Raw genomic sequence first — 22482 nt, forward strand, 5'->3', positions numbered from 1 at the left:
GATTTAAGTAGGGGAGGAAGAAGAACAAGAGGGGATTGGCCTATAGATATTTCTAATCTACAAAATGCTCTTTTTATTGTTGTTTCAATGGAAGCATACCTAAAACATAATTGCCTGATCCTTGGAGTGATCTTGATAGCTGTATTACTTTCCTATTACAGCTATAACAAATGACCACAAATGTAGTGACTTAAAGCAACGCAAATTTATTATCATGGACTTCTGGAGGTCCAAAGTCTAAAATCAGTCTCACCGGGCTGAAGTCGTGCGTCCACAGAGCTGGTTCCCTCTGGAAGCTCTGGGGGAACATCTGTTCCTTTGTCTTTATGAGCTTCTAGAGCTGCCTGCGTTCCTTGGCTCATGGCTACTTCCTCCATCTTCAAAGCCCATCACTGCAAGCTCTCCTGCCATCGTTAAATCTCCTTTTTCTCACTTTGACATCCTTGCCTCCCTTCTGTAAGGACCATTGTGATTACGTTGGGCCCATGCAGATAATGCAGGATAAGCGCCTCATCTCAAGATCTTTAAAAAAAAATTTTTTTTAATGTTTATTTATGTTTCAGAGAGACAGAGATAGAATGCGAGGGGGTTAGGGGCAGAGAGAGAGGGAGACACAGAATCCGAAGCGGGCTCTGGGCTCCGAGCTGTCAGCACAGAGCCCGACGGGGGGCTGGAACTCACGAGCTGTGAGATCATGACCTGAGCCGAAGTCGGACGCTCAACCGGCTGAGCCACCCAGGCACCCCTCAAGATCTTTAAAGTAATCACACCTGCAAAGTCCTTTTTGCCTGTGGCATATGCACACATTCTGGGAACTAGGACACGGATAAGTTTGGGGGGTCATTATTCTGCCTACCACAATAACTTTCTGATAACACTCATGACCCTCGGTTCTTGTCAAGATGTGGCGTCTATCGATATCTATAGATACCGATATCTATATATCGAGTGGATGAATGAATGAAGAGCTTTTAGTGAGTCATCAAATATTTATTATTGGGTCCATTATCTGCTAGGTTATGTTTTAGACTATCTGCTAAGGAGATCTAGGAAACTAGTGTTTATTCTTACAAACTTGACCCTGCACAGTCTGCAAGCATGTTCTGTGTCGTACTAAAATGGCAACCGGTTCATTGATTACTGTGGAAGTGAGACAAAAGAAGACAAGCTTATCGCCATCTTCCTTCTTCTAACCATTTGGCTATGAAAATGACAATGATACAAATACCACAGAGAAAGTAGAACAGGTTCAATCTCTCCTCATCAACGAAGTAATCTTGTTGCACTAACGGAGCGTATATGGGATAGCTGTTTGGAACATTTCTGGGTGAACTTCTCCAGGCAGCTTGAGTTCCACTGGAGGCCGAAAACCCATGTGTAGCCACGGAGTCTGTCCACGTGAGCTGTAGGTTTGACCTAGAGGGGACTGTTCTCCCTATAGTCTGAGTGTCTGACCCTGATGTAGCCTTTGGGATTGCCCTCAACGTGGTCTTCGGGTCTGTCCCCCGTGTGGCCTGCACACCGGCCCCTTGTGTGGCTTGTGAGCATGCCTGCTGTGTGGACTGTTGTCCTACCCTCCTGACAACCTCAGAGTATGTCCTGCAGGGGGCCTGTGGTGCTGTCCCCCGTGTGGATTGTAAATTTCCCTGTGCAGCCTGCCTGTCGGAACTTGGGGTGAGCTGCCTGCTGGTCTCCCGTTTGGGCTCAGCAGTGGTGTGGCTGGGCCCTGACACCTTATAGACATAATGATACCCATTCCATTGGCTTTGGCTGAACACATCACCAGTGGGGGATGAGGAACCAGTGGGAGAGAATGGGGATACTGATGGCTCCGTCGTGTTGTTTCGCAATCTCAGTAAGCAGAAGCCCAGAGAGCAACCTTCACAATTGTTTGTGTCATGGGACCCATCCAAAGGCACCTCCCGAATGATCGGTAGCTCTGAAACCTTCTTAAAGTCATAGAATTTCTTCAGAATACGCAGCACCACGTTTTTCAGAATCCTCATGGTACTCTCTGGGGAGAACTCAGGGTTCTCAAATCGAGACCAGGAACACTTCTTGCACCTCTGAGCAAAGAGGCGCATAATCACCTGACCCTGGGATTTGTGGGACTCCAGGTGCATGTGACATAGGATATGCACTTGAGCAGAAGCCCAACTCCGCTGGCATGAGGAACACTGGAACCTGCAGATAAAAGGAACAAGGCCGTGTGCCTTCAGGTGATTGCTGACCCGAAGCAGGTTGGCCTGCCTGGCCTCAGTCTCTGAGATCTCTTCCAGTTTGAAAAAGTCCACATGATATTGACACATTGCCAAATAAGAATGAGAGGGGTGGGCGCCAGGGTGGCTTAGCCAGTTAAGTGTCCAACTCTTGATTTTGGCTCAGGTCATGATCTCACAGTTCGTGGGTTCAAGCGCCCGTCAGGCTCCGCGCTAACAACTCAGGGCCTGCTTGGGGTTCTCTCTCTCTCTCTCTCTCTCTCTCTCAGAATGAATGAATAAACATTAAAAAAAAAAAAAGGATGAAAGGGATTGTGTTTTTAACAAAGCTTTTCCCTGTGAGCCACCATAGCTTCTATCCTATGTGGCCCCACGTTTGCCTCTTTGCCAGTAAAATATCTCTGCGTGTCTCACGGGGAGGGGTCCTTCTGCCCCCTGCCAGTGAAATTTAAAACATTTTTTGTAATGTTTATTCATTTTTTGAGAGAGATGGAAAGAGAGAAACAGAGCGCAAGTGTGGGAGGGGCAGAGAGAGAGGGAGACACAGAATCCGAAGCAGGCTCCAGGCTCCAGAGCCTGACGAGGGGCTCAAACTCACAAACCGTGAGATCGTGACCTAAGCCAAAGTTGGATGCTTAACTGAGCCACCCGGGGAACCCTAGCATCCCATTTGTGGTTTCCACTCAGGTTAAGGGAGGAAGCCTAGTAAAAGAAGAAACTTCCTGCGTTAAACAAAATGGAGGCATTTACATACTAAAGAACACTGTGCAAAGGGAGATCCTGGTGACCCTTGTTCCTTTAACATGCTCTGGAAGGAACCCAAGGATGCTGCTGAGGCTAAGCTGGCCTCTTCGTCCAAGAATGCCCACTGAAAGGCAAACTCTCACTCACCTGCCGAATCCTTTCAGCTCGTATTGCTTCCACCCTTCTGCAAGGCAGTTTGGATCGAGATTCTTATCCAACTTCAGGGTCCATCTGGCCCGGGGTTTCTCCTGCTGCATCAGTTCTTGAAATATCTGCTCCCATGTCCCAACATCTAAAACCGTTTTCTTCTCCTGAGGCTGGGGAGCCATGCCTGGTGAGTAACTCAGTTTTATTTGGCAACTTGCAAGAGGGGAAAGAGAAAAAAAAAAAAAACATCAGTTTCAGTTTCTCTGTCAGGAACATACGTCAGCTATTTTCTTAGGTTTCGTTTTAGACTGAGTACACAGAACAGGTCTTTGTTCGGAAGACAGAGGGCAGCAGAGTTTTGCTAGTTTGTGAACAGGACTCTCTAAGAGATATCTGAATACAGAGCTCTGTTCTAGATTCTGGGGGCATTTGTAAGTTACCTGAGTATTTTAATTTTCTCTTATTTTTACACGAGGCCGAGCACTTTGCTCGGCTCTGGGATAAATACCACCGACTAAGAAAGCAGCTTCTACCCCCGCAGATGCTCACATTCTCACGCAGACATGGGAAGGTAGTGTGGGAGCGTGTGGTCAATGTTGGTCTCATGCACCCAGTGACTCTGGAGTTTAAACTCAGATGGGAGAGATAAGACAAGCAGGACCTTATGTCCTTGGAAGCCCCACTAGGGTTACTGTGTCCCAAATGGGATCAGTCTAAGCCTTCTCTGGCTTTCTAGATTTTAACATGTTCCCCTTCTTCCCTCCCAGCCTAGGGGCACCTGGGTGACTCAGTCTGTTAGGGAACCAACTCTTGATGTCAGCTCAGGTCATGATAGCATAGTTCATGGGCTCAAGCACCCTGTCAGCCTCTGTGCTGACAGCACGGAGCTTCCTTGGGATTCTCGGTCTTCCTCTCTCCCTTTGCCCTTCCCCCTTGCTCTCACCCTCACTCCCTCTCTCAAAATAAATAAATAAACTTAAAAAAAAAAAAGCCTGGAAATCCCTTAAGCATCAACTTTTTCTCTTTATGGCAGTCATCCACTTGATAATTTATTTCTGTAGTTACTCGAGCTTGGGGGTAGAGGGGGCTGGAAGGATTTGGTTTGGTCAAAGGAGAGAAACAAGAAACTAGAAATGTAGTCCCTGATGTAACAATAATTTTACTTCAATTTTAAGCATCTCTTCGACTCCCAGAAACTCTATAGGTATATGCAGAACAGAGAACAGAAAATTTTGAAGGAATAATCTGGGGAATAATGAGGCTGGATGACCCCTAAGCTAACTCCATATCTCCTGCTTTGGGGATTCAGAATAAGGAGAAATGAGTACTAGAATTGGGGCGCCTGCTTGTGGGTGACATCAGCCATATCTTTACCTCCTGGACCCCAGGATCACTTGTCGAATGAGTGGCAGAGTGGAAGACTTACATTTCTCTGAGTCCACACTGAATCCCAGGAAAGTGTGGGCTTGTCTAAAGGAGGGGTTGAGGGGCACCTGGGTGGCTCAGTCAGTTGAGTATCCGACTCTTGATTTCGGCTCAGGTCATGATCCCAGGGTCGTGGGTTTGAGCCCCACATCAGTCTCTGCACTGAGCATGGAGATTGCTTGGGATTCTCTCTCTCTCTCTAATGAAGTAAAATTTTTAAAAAATTAAAAAAAAAAGAAGGAAGGAATGGTTTTCTAATGGTAGAAGAATAGGCAGAAGGCAGAAGAAGCAATTTGGGGAAATCCAAATGGGGGTCTTCAATCTGCTCTTCTGAGGGTTGCCCTCTCTGGGCTGGGACTCCTGGACATATCCTAGGAAGGACTGTTGGTCCAGTGAGGACTGCTTCTCAGCCAAAGATCAGCCTAGAGGGGAGGAAAGGTGTTGAAATCATACTGTCATAGAAGAACGTAAGGGAAGGGGTTGGTTCTCCACACCACTGCCCCTATGCTGCATGATTATGGCTGTTCACCACTACGTAGAACAGGGAAGGCAGAATTAGACAGTTGTCTTTAAAAGAACAAATAACACGTCTATTACGTACCATCATCTCCTCGTCCTCATTCTCAGGCTATCAGGAAAGACAGATATATACCTTCACCGTCCTTGTGTCACTTTTCTCCACTTGTCCCTTCAGCTCAGAGCACAGTCCAGAGCCAGCCCACCCGGGTTTGGGTACTCGTTCCACCACTCTCTCCCTTGGAGGCCCGGGGAAGCGCCTTCACTTCCCTGTACCTTGGTTTCTGCATCTAAAAGATGGGGATAATAATACCACCTACCTCACAGGGCTGTGCTGAGGATTGAATGAGTTGAAAAATAGTTACCAGCGCTTAGCAAGCAGACAGAAGCGTTTGCTATTTGTTGTTGCTGTGTTACAGGTTTCCTTGTTAAGTTACCATAAAACCTTTCTTAAATATGTTGAGGATAAAAACAAAGCTAAATTATATAGAATATATATACTATTATATATATGTATAATATGATATGTATATGTATATGTGTGTGTGTGTATATACATATACATATATATGTATATATGTATATGTATACATATATATACGTGTATATATATGTGTATATATATATTAAATAGTATACAGGATGAAAAAAACTACAAATAAATGTGCACATAAGGACTCAGAGAGCTCAACAGTCCCTTAAGAATTCAGACTGGGCAAGAAAGACACTAAATAAATAAATAAATGAATAAATAAATAAATAAATATCCTAGAAAGAATCAGAAGAACTATGTAAAGTCAAAACAACTCAAAACCTCACAAGTTTTCGGGGCGCCTGGGTGGCTCAGTCAGTCGGGCATCCGACTTCGGCTCAGGTCATGATCTCACGGTCCGCGAGTTCGAGCCCTGCGTCGGGCTCTGTGCTGACCGCTCGGAGCCTGGAGCCTGCTTCGGATTCTGTGCCTCCCTCTCTCTCTGCCCCCAACCCACTCGCATTCTGTCTCTGTCTCTCTCGAAAATAAATAAACATTAAAAAAAATTAAAAAAAAAAACTCGCAAGTTTTCAAAGGGGGAGCTTACTTCACAATTTCCGTGAAAATGTATTTGGCTTCAGGCCTTACACGGTCCATGCAGGATGCTGGGGTGTGCCCCCATAGGCACCCATTTGGATGTTAGGAGTAGAAGGATCTTCCGTGAGCTTGAAGAAAGCTGAGCCCCAGAGAGGAAGGTGACCAACCTCAGGCCACCCAGAAGCCCCTGCGAGTAGAGCCCACGAGTCCTATTCTTTCTTTTTTTTTTTTTTTTTTAATTAATTTATGTATCTTGAGAGAGAGAGAGAGAGAGAAAGAGAGGGAGAGACAGCACGCACGCTAGCAGGGGAGGGGCAGAGAGACAGGGAGAGAGAGAATCCCAAGCAAGTCTCCAGGTGGTCCGCACAGAGCCCAATGTGGGGCTCGAGCCCACAAACCGTGAGATCGTGACTTGAGCGGAAATCAAGAGCCCTTTGCTTAACTGAGCTGCCCAGGTGCCCCCTACCCCCACTTTCCCATTCTTGACAGCACTTCCTCTTTTGCACTACAGGCAGCCTTAAAACCAGAGTCAGAACTAGTCAGGCCCTATTCCAAGGCTGTGATGAAGATAAAGATATGTTAAAGCAGGGTCTTTAAACCCTTCCACCCACAGGGCACACCAGTGCCGGAAAACCAGCAGGCTAACGCCACACGGTTCACTGGCTTTTCTCCTGTCCCTGACTCACTTTACCCACTTGTTCCAGCCCGCGGGGATCGCCTCTTGCATTAACCACCTACACCACGCTCTGATCTCGGGTGTGCTTCCTGAACCCCAACCGAGACAAAGAGCCCAAGTAACTTTTCTTCGCTTCCCTCCTTTGTGTACAAAGGCATTTTCTGCTCTGGCGCATAAGGAGCTGAGAAGACATCGCTGCCATCCTCACAAGAAAAAAGCTCAACAAACTGAAAACGAACCACTCTTCTTAGATTCACTAGAGAATTGGGGACGCGGGGCAAACTGCTACCCAGACAACTAGAGAGACAAACAGGGGGACACAGAGGATCACAGCTTACCAGAGCCAAAACCCAGGAGCAGAAGCCACCACAGCTGGAACCAGTACTGGCCAGAACACTCGAAACTGCCATCGGCCAATTGCTGGGGGCTCAACGAAAACTACCTTAAGAATTGAAAATCCAGGAGGACCCAGTCTTAGAAGAGATTCCCATCCTTTCGTGAATTCTATCTCCAAGAACCCCACGAGGTCTCTTCACTATGAAGACGGACAAAATTCTTCTTGTGCTTTCAGCAGGGGAAGGAGGAAAATAACCATTTTTTAAAGATACCCAGGGGGATGCCAGGGTGGCTCAGTCGGTTAAGCGTCCGACTTCGGCTCAGGTCATGATCTCTCCGTTCCGGAGTTCGAGCCCCGTGTCAGGCTCTGCGCTGACGGCTCAGAGCCTGGACCCTGGATTCTGTGTCCCCTCTCTCTCTGTCTCTGATCCTCCTCTGCTCTCTCTCTCTCTCTCTTTCAAAAATTAATAAACATTTAAAAAAATTAAAAAACCTAAAGATACCCAGACCTCTCTGTTCCTAACAAGGTCTTCTGTCAAGGAAAGCTTTGTCACCAAAATCACACTTGGATTTTATAAAAGCCTAACTGACCCAAGGGGTGGGAAATACCCAAAGCCAACGGCAGCTGGCCTCCACCATACACATGGGAACGACCCCAGCGCTTCCCACGTGTGACCTCCTTTCTGCCTGCCGTAAGGACAAACCTACCAATCTTGCAATGATGAGAGAAGCATGAGCTCCACAGGGCAGAACTGCTCCTGGGCTGTTCTCTGGGAGAGGAGCCAGGTCCCACACAGGGCGAACTCATTCTCCTCTCAGCTCATAATATCTGGGGGAGAAAAAAAGAATTCAGTCAGCCATCAAGATTTCCAAACATGTGCTAGAATCATTAAACCATCAAACCACAGAAGAGGTTTTAAAGGCTCTCTAGGTCCCATCCTTTACTGGTTCACTTTGTAATGGTTATCATTTGAATTATAAGTGCAAAATCAGATACAATTCTTGGGGGAAGAATTGTCAGTGGGGGAAAAGCTTGGGCTCCAAATAAGAAGACGAAGGTATACATTCCCCCTCTAACATTTACCGAGTTACTTAAGCTCTTTGAACCTCAATGTCTTCATCTATGAAATGGGAATACCCATCCCACTATATTAAATGATGTATGCACTGATATGATATAAATATGAATCAAAACTACAAAATACTAGGGGCGCCTGGGTGGCTCAGTCGGTTGGGCATCTGACTTTGGCTCAGGTCATGATCTCTCAGTTTGTGAGTTCCGGCCCCACATCCGGCTCTGTGCCGACAGCTCGGAGCCTGGAGCCTGCTTCGGATTCTGTGTCTCATTCTCTCTCTGCCCCCCATCCCGTGAGATAAATAAATGTGGGTTTTTTTTATTTTTTTAATGTTTTATTTATTTTTGATACAGAGCATGAGCAGGGGAGGGGCAGAGAGAGAGAGGGAGACACAGAACCCGAAGCAGGCTCCAGGCTCCGAGCTGTCAGCCCAGAGCCTGACGCAGGGCCCGAACTCACAAACTGTGAGATCATGACCTGAGCCGAAGTCGGACGCTTAACCGCCTGAGCCATCCAGGTGCCCAAGATAAATAAATGTGTAAAAAATTTAAAAAAAAAAAAAAAAAAACAACCTACAAAATACCAGGTGGCATCACTTCAAAAAAGAAGACTATACAGCAGCTTGAAATAGTTGTGCTTGGATGGGCCAGAGCATTTGAACTCAATAATTCAACAGTAAGGAAGAGACAAGGATCCACTTATGGAAAGAAGAGACACAGTTAGACTGAGAACTTAGAAAGTGTCTGTGTCTGTGTCTGTGTCTGTATGTAGAAAAGTAAAAGATAAGATGAATAACCAAATTGTAGAGCATTTCATCTGCTAGAATGTACCTTTATCCCCACATCTATGTTGTCCCTCTAGTAACGTGATGGCTTAGGACTCTTAAATAAGAAATGCTCCAGAATGGACACATCTAATGGAGCTTTATAAAATACAAGGGTCCAGGCACACCTCTGAGAATTCTGATTCTGCAGGTTGAGGGGTGGAGAGGGCATGTAGTTTTTAAAAGCTCCAAGAATGATATTGGCATACACTCTTGCCTAAAAGTCACTAATACGTTAAAAATCTGAGGCTCGGGCAGTCCGAACCACTCGCCAAGAGCTAACATTCTGAGCGGCAGCGACAGGAGGCTCAGCCGGGTGCTTTGAGTCCCACTTGTGCACTTTCTTGCACTGTGTGATTCGGGAAGGCAAGGTCAGCCTTGATTAGTCCAGTCGTTGAGTTGCCAAGGCTGAGTGGCCCTGGCATCAGAAAGCAGCTTGCTTTCTGATGGAAGGAGTCCAAGAGAAGGCCACAGTCGTTCTGTACGAATTTAATCAACGGTATACACTGAAATCCAGGGAAGAGGGCTAGGAGCAATGGAGGCAAATCAGCCTTGGCCATCGCGATGCAAAGTTGCAGACACGCTGCACGGCCTGCAGCTGTGATTGGTCCCTCCAATCAGCAGGAACTTGGCTTTTTACCTCTGCGGCCTCAGGCTGGCCATGACAGTGCAGCCCAGGCCTTGGGGACATCCTGGTATCACTGAGAATTCTGAAGCTGTGCTGAGAGCAGCCAAGAGGCCAGGCCGGCAGCAGGAGGCAAGCGGGCTCAAAGCCACAGGTCCCCCAGGGGTGGTTTGGGGAGTATGTTAAAGGATCCCTGATCCCGATCTCTAGGTAGATGCTTGGCAATATTTTCCCCCCAAGGAGAGTTTAGGAGATGGGTGTTGGAGCCATCTCAGAATCTGACCTAAAGTCTTCCAGGAAGTTATTGATTTCTCCCAGTTCACTCCCCCGATCAATTTCACAGCCTGGTTCCCATACCTCCCTGTGGGGCGCTTTTCATTCTTGGCCACAAGATGAAGGGTTAGGCTTTCCACTGTTGTTGGAGGAAAAGAGGTCAATTCTCTCTCTCTCCCTGACAACTCTTCAGAGATTTTTTTTCTTTTCCATTTCAGTTTTCAAAATCCAGATTCATTATCACCTTGTTTCGGTGAGGAGGGGCTCAGCTGGCCCTGGGAGCACCTTTAATTATTGAGCATCAGTAGCAAGTGTCAGATCCGCAGAGAGCTCGGTGAGTAGGGAGAGCAACTGCTTCTGAACAAACCTCGCGGTGCACAAGACCTGCTCTGAAGGCAGGCGGGCTGGGAGATTGCAGGTGACGGATGTGGCTGCGGGCATCGGCACTGCCGCACTATTTTCTCCCCTGGCTCTTCCCTGCCAGCCCCACGATTTATAATGCTCTGTCGTGTCCAATTTTGGCCACAGCCTGGTGAATGTCATAAGGCTGCAAACACTGCGAGGCTTTACTTTCTGTGTGTTTTCTCCCACTTTGCATTTGTTACAATCCATGTCTCCCAATAACCGATTAACTTTCGGATCCACTTTTTGTTCTCGTTAAGCTCCCGGGGCGCAGGAAATGAGTATTCAGAGCACGCCCGTGTGGCACTGAGCTGAAAAATTATTCTGGCACAGATATTTAGGGAGAAGAAAACGAGCTACTATTCCCAGGGAAATTGATAAACAAAATGGATCGGATTCGGGGGAGAGGACCCGGATTTGAATCCACGGCCGATTGCCATGGTCTGCTCAGGCACCATTACCGGGCATCTCCCTGCCTCAGCTCCCTTTCCGCGTAATAAAGCATTGGTTCGGACGGTCTCAGGCTCAGCCCTTTCAGTCCTAGTGCTGGCATTCTGTGGGTGGGTTGAGGTTATGGATCTACATTAGGGGGTGCAAAAGGGTCTTTCCGTATCCCAGATTCTTGTGATCCACAGCCTCAGGTTGTCCCAAGGCGGTAGTAGGGTAGTGAACTTTAGAGCAGTTCTCTGAAGGTGGAAAGCCTACCTCCTGGCAGAGCTTACTTTTCCCTCAGGGAGAACTGGGGAGTAGGTAAAGCTGAGGAGGAGATCTAAATGTGCAAGAGGACAGTGTGTAGAGGTCGGTGCCTAAGACAAGGGAGGGGTGGTGAAGGAAACAGGACTACGTACCTTGAGGAAGGGAAGATCCACTAGACGGAGGGCTAGCTAGAATTACCAAAGACCTTAGGTGTGTGCAGAAGCATGCAAGCTTGTCCCTGGGAACGCCAAGGGCTGACCCGAGGGGGAAGCTACAAGAAGAGCTTTCATACAACGTAAGGGACAACTGAACAAGACTGTCATTCCAAGTGGCACAGAGACGGAGTGGCTCATCCTACCCACCAGCCCCTCTCTCTAGCAGCATCGCAGGAATTTTGAGTAACACACAGAGGGCCAGATTAAGAATTAAAGATGGGGACTGACATTCAAACTCTTCCAGGAATGGACAGGGCATCCCCATAGAGAGGATATTGAACAGTTCACCACCAAAGGTCGGCTGGAGGAGAGGGCTCTAGGGTGTCTCCCTGGATTCATTAAAATCTCTGAGTGCATCTCCCTCTCCCCTGGTATTGAAAATAAAGTGCAGGAGAAACTGGCATTGCCCTGCTTGGCTTGGTGCAAGTCCAAGGGTCAGTGTAAGTGGGCTAAGTGGGTGCTTGTTTGCAAAAAGATTATGATAAAGTCTAGGCGACCACACTTTCCGTAGCTCTAACCCTCAAGTCAGTGAGCACACAATGATCCGCGTTCATTTGTAGCCTTCAGAAATGTTTCCACTTTTCTCTGCATGATTTCCTTAAGTGCCGGCTGCTAGATAGATTTGATGTGTAACAAGTACGAGTGGGTCTAGATTTATAGATAAAATGCAGGGGAGAACTGAAAACAAGACATTACTTAGGATCTGCTCTTGCCTTGAGAGGAATGCTCTATTTCTAGTCTCCTGCGACAAGGCAGCTTTGATGACGAAAATCCATCTTGTATTCCGGCTCTAGTCATTTTCAGGGACTTTCATCTCCACTCAGTTAAGCCACACCCTCCCGCGGCCTCATACTTGACCTTGTCATGTCCCAGATTATCCAGTGTCCAGCTACAACCAGCTCTCTCCTTCGGCTACTCCCACCAAAGCTATTGCTAGACCTTGCCAGCCCCTGCCCTCCCTACCCTCTCCGTCCGTCAGCGCCCTGCCACCTTCACCTCCTTCCGTCTCCAGATTAGATAAGGTGGTCTGATGAGACTTGTCCTATCTGACTGCTAAAAATCCCAACCATGGGTGAACCTGCTTCCTGCTTTGGTCAAGTACGTAAGTAGCCTGCCGGATGCTGTTGGGAAAACACACACCTGTGGATGCCATTGCATATTTACGTTTCCGGTCTCAGTAGAGCCCTCTACCTTGTCCAGAAAATTCTCGGCTTCCTTCTCTTCCACTCTACTGCAGCTATTTCGAACTGTGTACGCTCTCCCCCAAATCCCAACCTGCCGTTTTCCCAGCTCACGCTGAGGAGATGGCTTTACCCTACTCACCAGGAAAGCCGAAAGCTTCAGATGATGACCTCTTCAATGTCCTGCTACCAGACCTACAAACTCCTTTGTGCCCATCCCTCTGTCCTTCCTTCCTGCTTTTTAATGAGGTGTCCTTCAACCTAAGTCGAGCAATGACTCCCATCCTTCCCGAAGATCTTGATGTTTTCATTTCCTTATTTCATATTTCTGATGGTTTCTGTCTACTGATGCTTCCACTTGTCATTTAAATGTGTTGACCCCACCTCCCCTTCCAGCCGTCACTGACATCCTGCCTCCCCGTCGTAGCCACTTTCTCAAATGAGTCACACACTCACCGCCTCTACTTCCTTACCTCCCACTACACCTGACTTCTGTCCCCAACACCCCACTCATCCCAGCCTCACCATCGTCTCCCTTAACCTTCCTGTTCCTAAACCCACTGGGTAATTCCTAGTCATCATATGACTTGGTCTCTGGGCAGAGCTTCGGCCTCTTTGAAACAAAAGCTCCTTTGACTTCTATGATACAACACAGTCCTGTTCTGTTTTGTTTTCCTGCTCAGCTTTCTAGCCACTCTCTTAGTCTCCTGTGCAAGTTCTTCCTGTGCTTAGTAGTGACCCTCAGAGCTCTGCCGTCTTGTCTGATGTTCTACTCTCAGGATAGCCCAGGCTTTCCCGCCTATAATGGCCTTATGCACCCTGCTGCCCGCCTACAGGTCCAGTCCGTTTGAGTGTCATAACCTCATCTGCAATTGTCTCCTGACCGCCTCCACTTTGATTTCCACAGGACCCTTCAATGTGCCGCACTGAAAGTAATCTATCTAAAATTCAGATCTTATCATGCCAACCACCCCCCACCCCCGCCCACCGCGACGGAATCCCCTGTTTCCTTACTACTCTTAAATGGAAGGCCCAACTCCTTGGCTTGACCCCATAACCCTTCATGACCTCTGCCTCCCTCTTCAGGCCAGGGTTTCTCAACCTCACCCATTGACATTTTGGGCTAAATAACTCTTTGTTATGGGGGCCTATTCTGTGCATTGCAAGATACTTAGCAGCATCCCTGATCTCAGTGCTTCACTCTTTTTTTGTTGCTGAATACTATTCTAACCAATGATATTTCTGAGGCTTGTTCACATTTTATGGACACTCCGCATTTTTTCTTATTCAGGTACTCTCCCTAACTTTATTATACGATTCTGTCCTTGCACACTGCAACCTGCAGTCTCCAACCTAAGCTCTAGAAAGAGTCATATTAAAGAGTGGCCTCAACAGGCCATTCGAGAAGCCAGCTAGCGCTGATCTCATATTAGTAGTTGGGTTTCTCCTTGGTGAAGACTTCGTAAGCCTCTTTCTCTATCCTGCCCCCCTTCCTTGCCCCTCCCCTCATCCTTGCAACTGGGTTTGGTGAGATCAGAACTTTGGGCTTGGTACCATCCTGCCCTGTGCATATTTTTATCAAAGCACCGTATTAGGTATTATCTATCCTACTCACTGTTCTGAACAGTTTAGACACCTAGAAGCAAAGATATCATGTTATTATTAATACTTCTAGGACCTGACCTGTTGCCTGGCACATGCTAAGCTTTTTAGTAATTTTTTTTGTTAAATGAATGAATCAAAGAATGAGTCACTGCTTTGATAACCTGCCTGTATTGTGGTGTCCTTGCATCTGAGCCTGACTTAGTCCTGGTTAGGCCTCCCAGAGATGGAGGCTTGCCTTTTCACGGGGTAGAGAAGCTTTGACGAGGACCTGCTGTCAGGCCTTCTGGACCACTGGTGTGGCTCACTGACTGCTGCCTCGCCCCTGCCGCCGTCTTGGTCGTTCCATGACCATCTCTCTGGATCCTCGTTGACCCCCTTCACACTGACTTACTGACTGAACTGCATTTCCCACTCACTCCTCTTCTGGTTTTGTGTTTTAGCCTGCCTCTTGAGTGAGCCGGTTTAGTCCAGGGAAGGATCAAGCAGGCAGCCTTGTTTAGGCAGCCGGACCCACTGCTCTGGAAGTTAGAGAATAAGCACGGCTATTTTGAATGAGAGACACCAGAAAGTAAATTCTTACTCACTGTTGGCTGATGCAATGTGGAAAGATGTATTTTGTTTTTTATATAAAGTTTATTTCTTATGTGACAACTTGCTCCCTCTTCACAACATTATGAGGTAGCTCCCATTCTTACTCACGTTTTGCAGATGGAAGCACCAAGAACTTCATTCGTTCACTGTCACACAGCTGCTAAGCGGCTAAGCCAGGATTCGAAACCACGGGCTCTAACTCTAGAATCCTGCTCTACTGCCTCTCGCTTCTGGGCCTTTCCACAGGTTGCTCTCTCTGGCTGGAAGACTCCTTCATCATCTCCACCTGGCCAACTACCACCCCTCCCGGAAAGCTGATCTCAGATGTCTTTTTCTCTAATAACAGATAAGCATTTACTCCTTCCCGGAGCCTGGATTTGGTGCCCATCTCATGTGCTCCCAGAGCAGCCGATGTTTTCCTTTTATAACACTTTCCCACTTAGAAATAAATTCACATTGTGCCAATCTCTTCTATGACTTTAAACACGTTGAGAGCGGGAGCATTTTCTACCTGGTACAACATTGTACCCTCACATCGAGGAATGAAATACCTGGAAAGTAGCAGATGTTGAAAAAAAAATTGTTACAGAAATAAATGAACCCAAACATCCATTTCTTAATATCGAATTTTAGTGTTATTCCATGAGATTCTTCTAGGCTAACCTCTTGGCTCCCCTCTCATCGATGTTTGGATTGACAGACTATGAAAGTGGAATAAAACCAAAATAATGGCTAAGGGGCTTTCCCAAAATCTCACTCTCAAAATCTTTACACAATTTTCATAAACTGGGTAATTAATATAATAGGCTCGCATAGCTAAGTGACTGTAGCTTCTGCAGTATTTAGACCACTTCTGGAACTTGCCTCCAACTCTGAGAACACACTAAAAGAAACATTAAAAACCTGAATATATTATAGGTAACTCCCTGTCACCCATAATGCTGTGGTGTGGTGGGGCAAGGAACAGCAGTGAATGGACCCCATATCAGCCTTGGGGGCCGAAGGGGGGCCAAGATGTGTCTAAACCTATCAGTGAAAGTGCATTTCCCTTCAACAGTTATAAGTTCGGGTGCCCATTCTGAGCCGGTGAGATCCCACTCCTGCTGGGTCGTGTAGGGTGCAGATAGGATCTCCGGACCCTACTGCATGCACCTCCTCTGTCTCCTTGAGGAAGTTCAGTCTCAGAGCCAAGTTGACGCTTCAGAGGCAGAGAAGGGAGATCAAAAGAAACTTGGTTCTTGACAATATCACTGGGCCCTGGCAAAACACTCTTCAAGAGTTCACCTTATCTCAGGGAACTGGGCATTGTTGTTCCCCTTTATTGTTCGAATCTGTTTGAATTAAGTATCCTGGTCCTTGTAGCATAAAGGGTATACTTACTTTGGAGCATGGCCAAGGACATATGAGCCTGGTGCCAGTGGACTCTGAAAGTGGGCAAATGAGGCCACTGCCCCCCAACAAACTTCCAGGTCACACAAGGAACCCTGGCAAAAAATACAGAGCTCCAGAAAAAGAAAGACTTATGCTTCAAAGAAAGACTTATGCTTCAGTTTGAAACCATAAGAGACTCTTAAATACTGAGAACAAACTGAGGATTGATGGGGGTGGGGGAGAGGGGAAAGTGGGTGATGGGCATTGAGGAGGGCACCCGTTGGGATGAGCACTGGGTGTTGTATGGAAACCTACATGACAATAAATTATTTTAAAAAAATAAAAGAAAGAAAGGATTCAGAAAGGCCATCATTCATTAAGAGTCCTATACATGCACATACTCTGGTAAGTTTTTTTTTTTTTCTTTTTCATATCAGAGGAAGACAAGAAACACAAAAACCTACAGGTATCCCAGCAAACGTGAGAAGAAATGGCTCACCTACAAAGAAACAGAAATCAAGTTAGCTTCAGATCATTTCTTATTAATATTAAAAGCCAGAAGGAAAAGAAACAACATTTGGGAAGTTTAAAGGGAAAATATTCAAGGCTGAAAAATATATCAAGTTATTTCACTTGCGAGGGGGTAAAAAGATGTTCTTAACAAGCAAGGACTCAGTACCTATATTGATGCTTCTCAGAAATCTTATTAAAATTGTGCTCTGAAAGATAAATAAAATAAGAACTCTAGGATGTGAAGAACTTTAGTGCTTCAATATTTAATATAAAGTTTACTGTTAGCATCTGAAAGATAATTTTTTACCATAATATTAGGATGGTTCACATTCTAACTATTTTGCATGACATTTTAATCACCAATACATGACCTCCATGAGGCAGGGAGTTTTGTCCATTTTGTTCACTTTTCCATTTTCCATTTTGTTCCCTGGAAAAGTGCTTAGCACATAGTTGGTGCTCAAGAAATATTTGCTGGAGGAATGAGTCAACCAGAAATAGATGCTGAATCAGGTCCAATGCCTTTCCCCTACATGTTGTTTTGTTGTTTTTTGTTTTTTGTTTTTAAAACAATTACTGTTCTGATTTGCACTCATGGATTTCTCAACGTTGAGCCATCCTTGCATACCTGGGATACTCTTTACTTTCGTAGTGTACTATTCCTTGAATGTACAGCTACATTTGATTTGCTAAGATTTTTATGACTAACCTTACATTAGCTGCTGTTGTTTTGTATTTTTTAAAGCTTATTTATTTATTTTGAGAGAGGGAGAGACAGAGAGAGAGAGAGAGAGAGAATCCGAAGCAGACTCTACGCTGTCAGCATGGAGCCCGATGTGGGGTTCGAACTCACAAACCATGAGATCATGACCTGGGCCCAAATCAAGAGTTGGACGCTTAACCAGCCGAAACACTCAGGCGCCCCTGTATTTTTGTTTGTTGTCTGTGTGTGTCTGACTTGTTTTTGTTCCATCTGCCCAGACTCCATTCTCCTTTCTCTTCATAAAGGGCCCTGTTTTCATTTGGACAGTTACCGCTTACTCATTCTGAGCCCACGAGGCTCAGGTTACGCTAACTCTGCCATTGTTCTGGACGTGGACCCATGGTGCCCTCCGGGCCTGCTGGAGCACCAGATCTGCCACAGAAGGAATCTCAGTAATGGACATGGGAGTCAAGCCGGACCAATAAGTTCCTTTCTCAGGACTTGTACTGGAATTGTCAGTACAGTCGTGGCTCTTATTCTGCTGCGGCTCCCCACTGAGAGACTGCCGGCTTGCACCTGCTGGGGACCACCTTGCCCCACCCAGGAGAAAGGGTACCTGGAAGCAGCACACAGGAAGCTTCAAGTGCCTATTTTCAGCATGCCGGAAGACACACTCCCATATTTGTTAGCAACATGAACGAGTTAGCTCCACTGTCTCCCCTAAGTCCATTTGACAAAATGAATATAACACTCATAAATCAGAGCTGTCTGTATCTGTGCGTGTGTGTGCGTGCACGCGTGTGTGTGTTCTCTCTCGAGTTCTGGTGTCGGGTCTATGCCAGTCTTATTAAAACATCCGGGAAAATTTTCCTTCTGTTTACACTCTGGAATATGCTAGAAAGCTAATTATCCACACCTCCTTCCACTTCCAGGTTACATTGAAAAGTAGACATTGGACCCAGGAGGGAATGAAAATATAGTAGACCTTACGATACTGGCAGAAATGGCCCGAAGGACATGCTGAGCTCTGCAGCCCAAATGGGGGCCTCCTGAACCGAACTGCCCAGTCACTGGAAGCTGCTGGCACAAAGGCCCCGCCCACAGATGCCCCTGTACCCAGAAATGCACGGTGGGGAGGGCCAGAGAGCCCTGTCTGGAGTCAGTTTTGTTATTTCAACTCTCCTGAAGAATTATGCGTTTCATTTAGAGTCTTCTTGTTGTTATACTTTTCCCACTCCTCGTGCTTTATATTTTTATTTTCTTCATTCATCCAAAACCAGATTCCTAGGGATTGCTTATTTTAACCTATCCAACTACAAATCTTTTACTAACCGTGTTTATATTCCCTCACAAAGAGACTATTGGCATGCCTTCCCTCACTCCATCCTCCTTTTGCCTGTTAACAGGATTGGAATTTTTAGTCCGAGTTGTTAAAATATTGATTTCTTCTCTTTTAAGAAACTTGAGTTATATTTTAAAATGAGATTTTCTGGATTCATTGAAAATCAGCATTTTTTTCTTGTATATTTCATTTTCCCCCATCTGAACTTTTATTCCTGATTAAATTTTAATCTAGAAGGCATAGATCTTCAAGTCCTTTGTAAGATGTTCACAGGTGCATACTCTTTTGAGCCCTTGCAGCCCTTGGTTGGAGGACCAAAGGAATCACAGTTCTGCTTTTCCACTGATCCTCTTTAAATACTTCCTAAGTCTACCAGCCTCCACTGCTGCGGAAAAGAACATGAATGTCAAAATCATTCTTTCCCCTTGTAAGTAACCTGCTCTCTCTTTTTGAAAAACTTGTAAAACATACTTTTTGTTTCTGGAAATTAAAACTTCACCACAAAATGTGTGTTCGTATTATTTTATTAATTACATCTATAATCCTGTGACTTTTTATACAAAAGTATTTCTCTTTCTTCAGTTCCAAGAAATCACAATTTTTAATTATTGTTTCTCCATTCTTTCCTTTTCCTCTTCTGGAGCTATTTGTCTTTGTCAATTATACTTCCTGAGTCCACCTTCCATTTCTCTTTTGTTTGCATTAAAAATTTTCATTGATTTGTCTTTTTTGGTCTATATTCTGGACTATATTTTTAGGTTTATTTCTTAGATGACTAATCCAGTTTTCAGTCCCTGCATATGTTATCACTGCTTCTGTGGAACATTTCAATTTTATAAATTATTTTTTTAAACTACATTTCCTAACTTTTGAGGGTTCTTTCTTATTATTGTTGTTATTTCTTAATTTTTTTTATTTATTTATTCATTTTTGATAGAGACAGAGTGCGAGCGGGGGAGGGGCAGAGACAGAGAGAGACACAGAATCCAAAACAGGCTCCAGGCTCGGAGCCATCAGCACAGAGCCTGACGCAGGGCCCAAAACCACGAACCGTGAGATCATGACCTGAGCTGAAGTCAGAGGCTTAACGGACTGAGCCACCCAGGCGCCTCTATTGTTGTTATTTCTCATTATTTCTCTTTTGTAACATCTTGAATCTCACTCAAAATTTGTATCAAAGCGTTCTCATTCTTGCTCTCTCTTTCCTCCATTCTATTTAAATGGGTTCTGTTTTATTTTTATGTGTCAATGTTATAGCTTTCCTTTCATTCTCTGAAATGCCTAGCGTTATTATTATCATTATTATTAACTTTCATTCTTATGAACACAGCTTAGACCTGTCAGCCCCATCAGCCAGTGTAGGTTCCCTCAACACAATTAAGGCTGGGCTGTTGAGGCCTTGAAAGGCATTAGACCCTCTCCAGGTAGACCCATGGCAACAGGTAGACAGGCTAGGATTCCTGAATTAAGGAAGGGGAAGGCCACTGGGTTCATGAACTTATCCAGGCTCGTGAGAGGGAAAAGAGGACGCTGCAAAAGAGCAGCGCCCCTCAGCAGGCCTGGCCCACCCAGGACATCTGGTGCCAGCAGGGGCCGAGAGCCGGTCCTGGGGCTGAAAACGCTGCACTGACTTCAAGGCCAGCGGCTCCCGGGCTTGGCCCCCGGGCTCTCTGAGATGCGAACCATCACCTGCTGCAGGCAGATCCCAGGTGACTGCCTGAATCATCTCCATGGCAACTGAAGTGCCAGTCAGGGCAGGTGGGACCTCTTCCAGGCTTCCTTTGGTCCCTGAACTCTGGCCACGTGGTCAAGCCATCTGAAAGGAGTACTGAGACAGCATCTGAGTTCAAAACAGAGTGTTTTCTTTCCCCTCTGCACTTTGAGAACATACGCTCCACTATTTATAGTTCGGAAGGGGAAAACAACTGTTATTTTTGAAAAAAGAGACCCCCTGGCGTGGTGGCAGTCATCCGTCATCAGTGAAGACTGCCGACAGAATGCGCCGACGCCTCTTCCCAACAACCTTGTGAAAGTCAAAACGTTATGAACAGGAAGATACTTTGTTGCAAGTATGTCACTATGAAAATGCAAGCTGATGTGACTATTAACATCAATAAGAACTGGTGTTACAATGAAAAAGAAATGCGCTGTCACACAGCAGTAAAACTCCCTGTCCCTGGGCGCATTCAGAGCGAGATGCATGGCCCTCCCTTAGAGACGTTCGGGGAAAAGGAATGCATTGGACTTTAGAGTCGTTGATCTCCGAGTCCCTTTTCAATTTTCTTAAAGTCTGTAATTCATGCCACACGTGGAAGTATCATAGGCCTGGGAACCAAAATTTCCCCAAAGTTACTAAACTCCGTAAGCTGGAAGTCAAGTAGGAACAAATATACATTCTAAATTGGGGTAAAGTATGGCCTGAATACGTGGCTAGTGCACACAGACTTCTCTTTCACTAAGGACAAGGAAAAAAATGTACAATGGGAATTCTCTAGTAAAATAACTAGCTGCAGCCCATTCTTATCATCCTGACAGGCTGAGGGAAAGAGGGGCCCCAGACTTAATTAGCAAAATGTGACAAATCCTCTCTTGAGCCCTAGGCTTCAAGCCCACCTGCTCCTGCTGTCTCCCAGGCCCATATTCCAAGTCTCCAGTCTGTGCCTGGTTGTGGTATAAATGGATGAGTTCATAGCTGCAAGTTATCAAGAAAAACCATCCACCCGTACTCAAACGAACCTAAGAATCACATCTCTGTCAGTTATCGTATCCAATATAATCTGAAGACGAATGAGCCTTGTTAGATTTCTACTGGAAACTGACAGGAGACCCCATCCTCACGAAACCAAGTACAGAATGGAAAGTGGAAGAGAAAGTCGAATCTGGCTAGTGAGGCTTTTCATCATTTACTTGATTCATTAATTTGACCAACCCGAACAGACTCCTTTGTGTGCTTAGGCACGGGGCTCCCACCATGGGGAGAATCCAGACAAGAACTGGTGAGGTTTTCTGTCCCTAACAGGTTTATGGTAACAGGTGCCAACACACTCTGACAAAGGAGAAAATAACCAGGAAGTAGGAGTCTCCGTTAAGAGGGTTAGCAGGACGTGGGAAGTTTATTTCTCACCAGGAAGATTAAGAAACACTTTCTGGCCAATTAATATTTGCGCTTAATCTTGGAGAATGGGAAGAATGCAGATGTGCAAGGGTGAAGACAAGTAAGGCCTGGAGATGGGTAAGTATGGAGAATATTCACAGGACAAGGCATCTATCTATCAACTGCTTACTGTGTGCCAGTAAGGTGCTGTGCAAAGCTCTTTAAACAGATTGTTTCACTCAATTAAGAAACTGAAGCCCAGAGAGATTAACTTCTTTGAAGACACCCAGCTTAGAAGTGATAAAATTGATACAATAGTCGGTGATAGTTATAGGAGGATATATTTATAAAAGTCACTGATGCTAGATCAAGAGGATAATGCCAAGTTAAGATCAATGTGCCTCACTCTTGAGATATTCTCTCTAGATCTTATTATTGGAAAGATTCAATAACTCTATTATTCACTACATTTTCCACTCATCATAAGGGTTTGAGAAATCTTGAAAACCTAGACTTACTTTACAGAGTGAAAATGGTCAACACCCACTACTTTACCACATGGTTCTCGGTTCTGAATTCAAGAGAACTCAGAGATGACTTAAGGAAAGGCTGACTATAAGCTGGAACCACTTGACTCTGGCAGAGGTGAAGGAAGGAGCCTTGGGCGAGTCCCTTCATGAAAGAGTCAACTTAGTGGAATAGAATGGAGTCCCACCGCTTACTTCAGGCTGGAGACAGTCCTATTTTGTGGAAAATAGAATCGTCTGGAATAAGAGTCGACAAACCAGGGGTCAGCAAACCAAATTCAGCTTGCCACCTGTTTTTATAAATAACGTCTTA

The 22482-nt window shown here is 45.7% G+C and overlaps 1 protein-coding gene across 1 annotated transcript; it reads right to left on the bottom strand.

The window, feature by feature from the left end:
- Positions 1-969: 969 nt before the first annotated feature.
- Positions 970-3389, bottom strand: RTP4 (receptor transporter protein 4). Its single transcript, XM_042902979.1, has 2 exons — positions 3111-3389; positions 970-2184 (listed from the first exon to the last, which is right to left on the bottom strand). The coding sequence occupies exons 1-2, from the start codon at positions 3290-3292 to the stop codon at positions 1170-1172; spliced, it is 1197 nt and encodes a 398-aa protein (XP_042758913.1). The 5' UTR covers positions 3293-3389; the 3' UTR covers positions 970-1169.
- Between the last annotated feature and the right edge of the window lie 19093 nt (positions 3390-22482).

This window comes from Panthera leo, chromosome C2 (genome assembly GCF_018350215.1).
Source record: "Panthera leo isolate Ple1 chromosome C2, P.leo_Ple1_pat1.1, whole genome shotgun sequence".
Lineage (NCBI taxonomy): Eukaryota > Metazoa > Chordata > Mammalia > Carnivora > Felidae > Panthera > Panthera leo.

What these genes read in the sequence shown, in the direction of transcription:
- RTP4 (XM_042902979.1), bottom strand. Translation starts at nt 3,292, where the DNA reads ATGGCTCCCCAGCCTCAGGAGAAGAAAACGGTTTTAGATGTTGGGACA. An exon ending in GAGCTGAAAGGATTCGGCAG is followed by an intron (nt 2,185 to 3,110) that starts GTGAGTGAGAGT and finishes TTTTATCTGCAG; the next exon opens with GTTCCAGTGTTCCTCATGCC.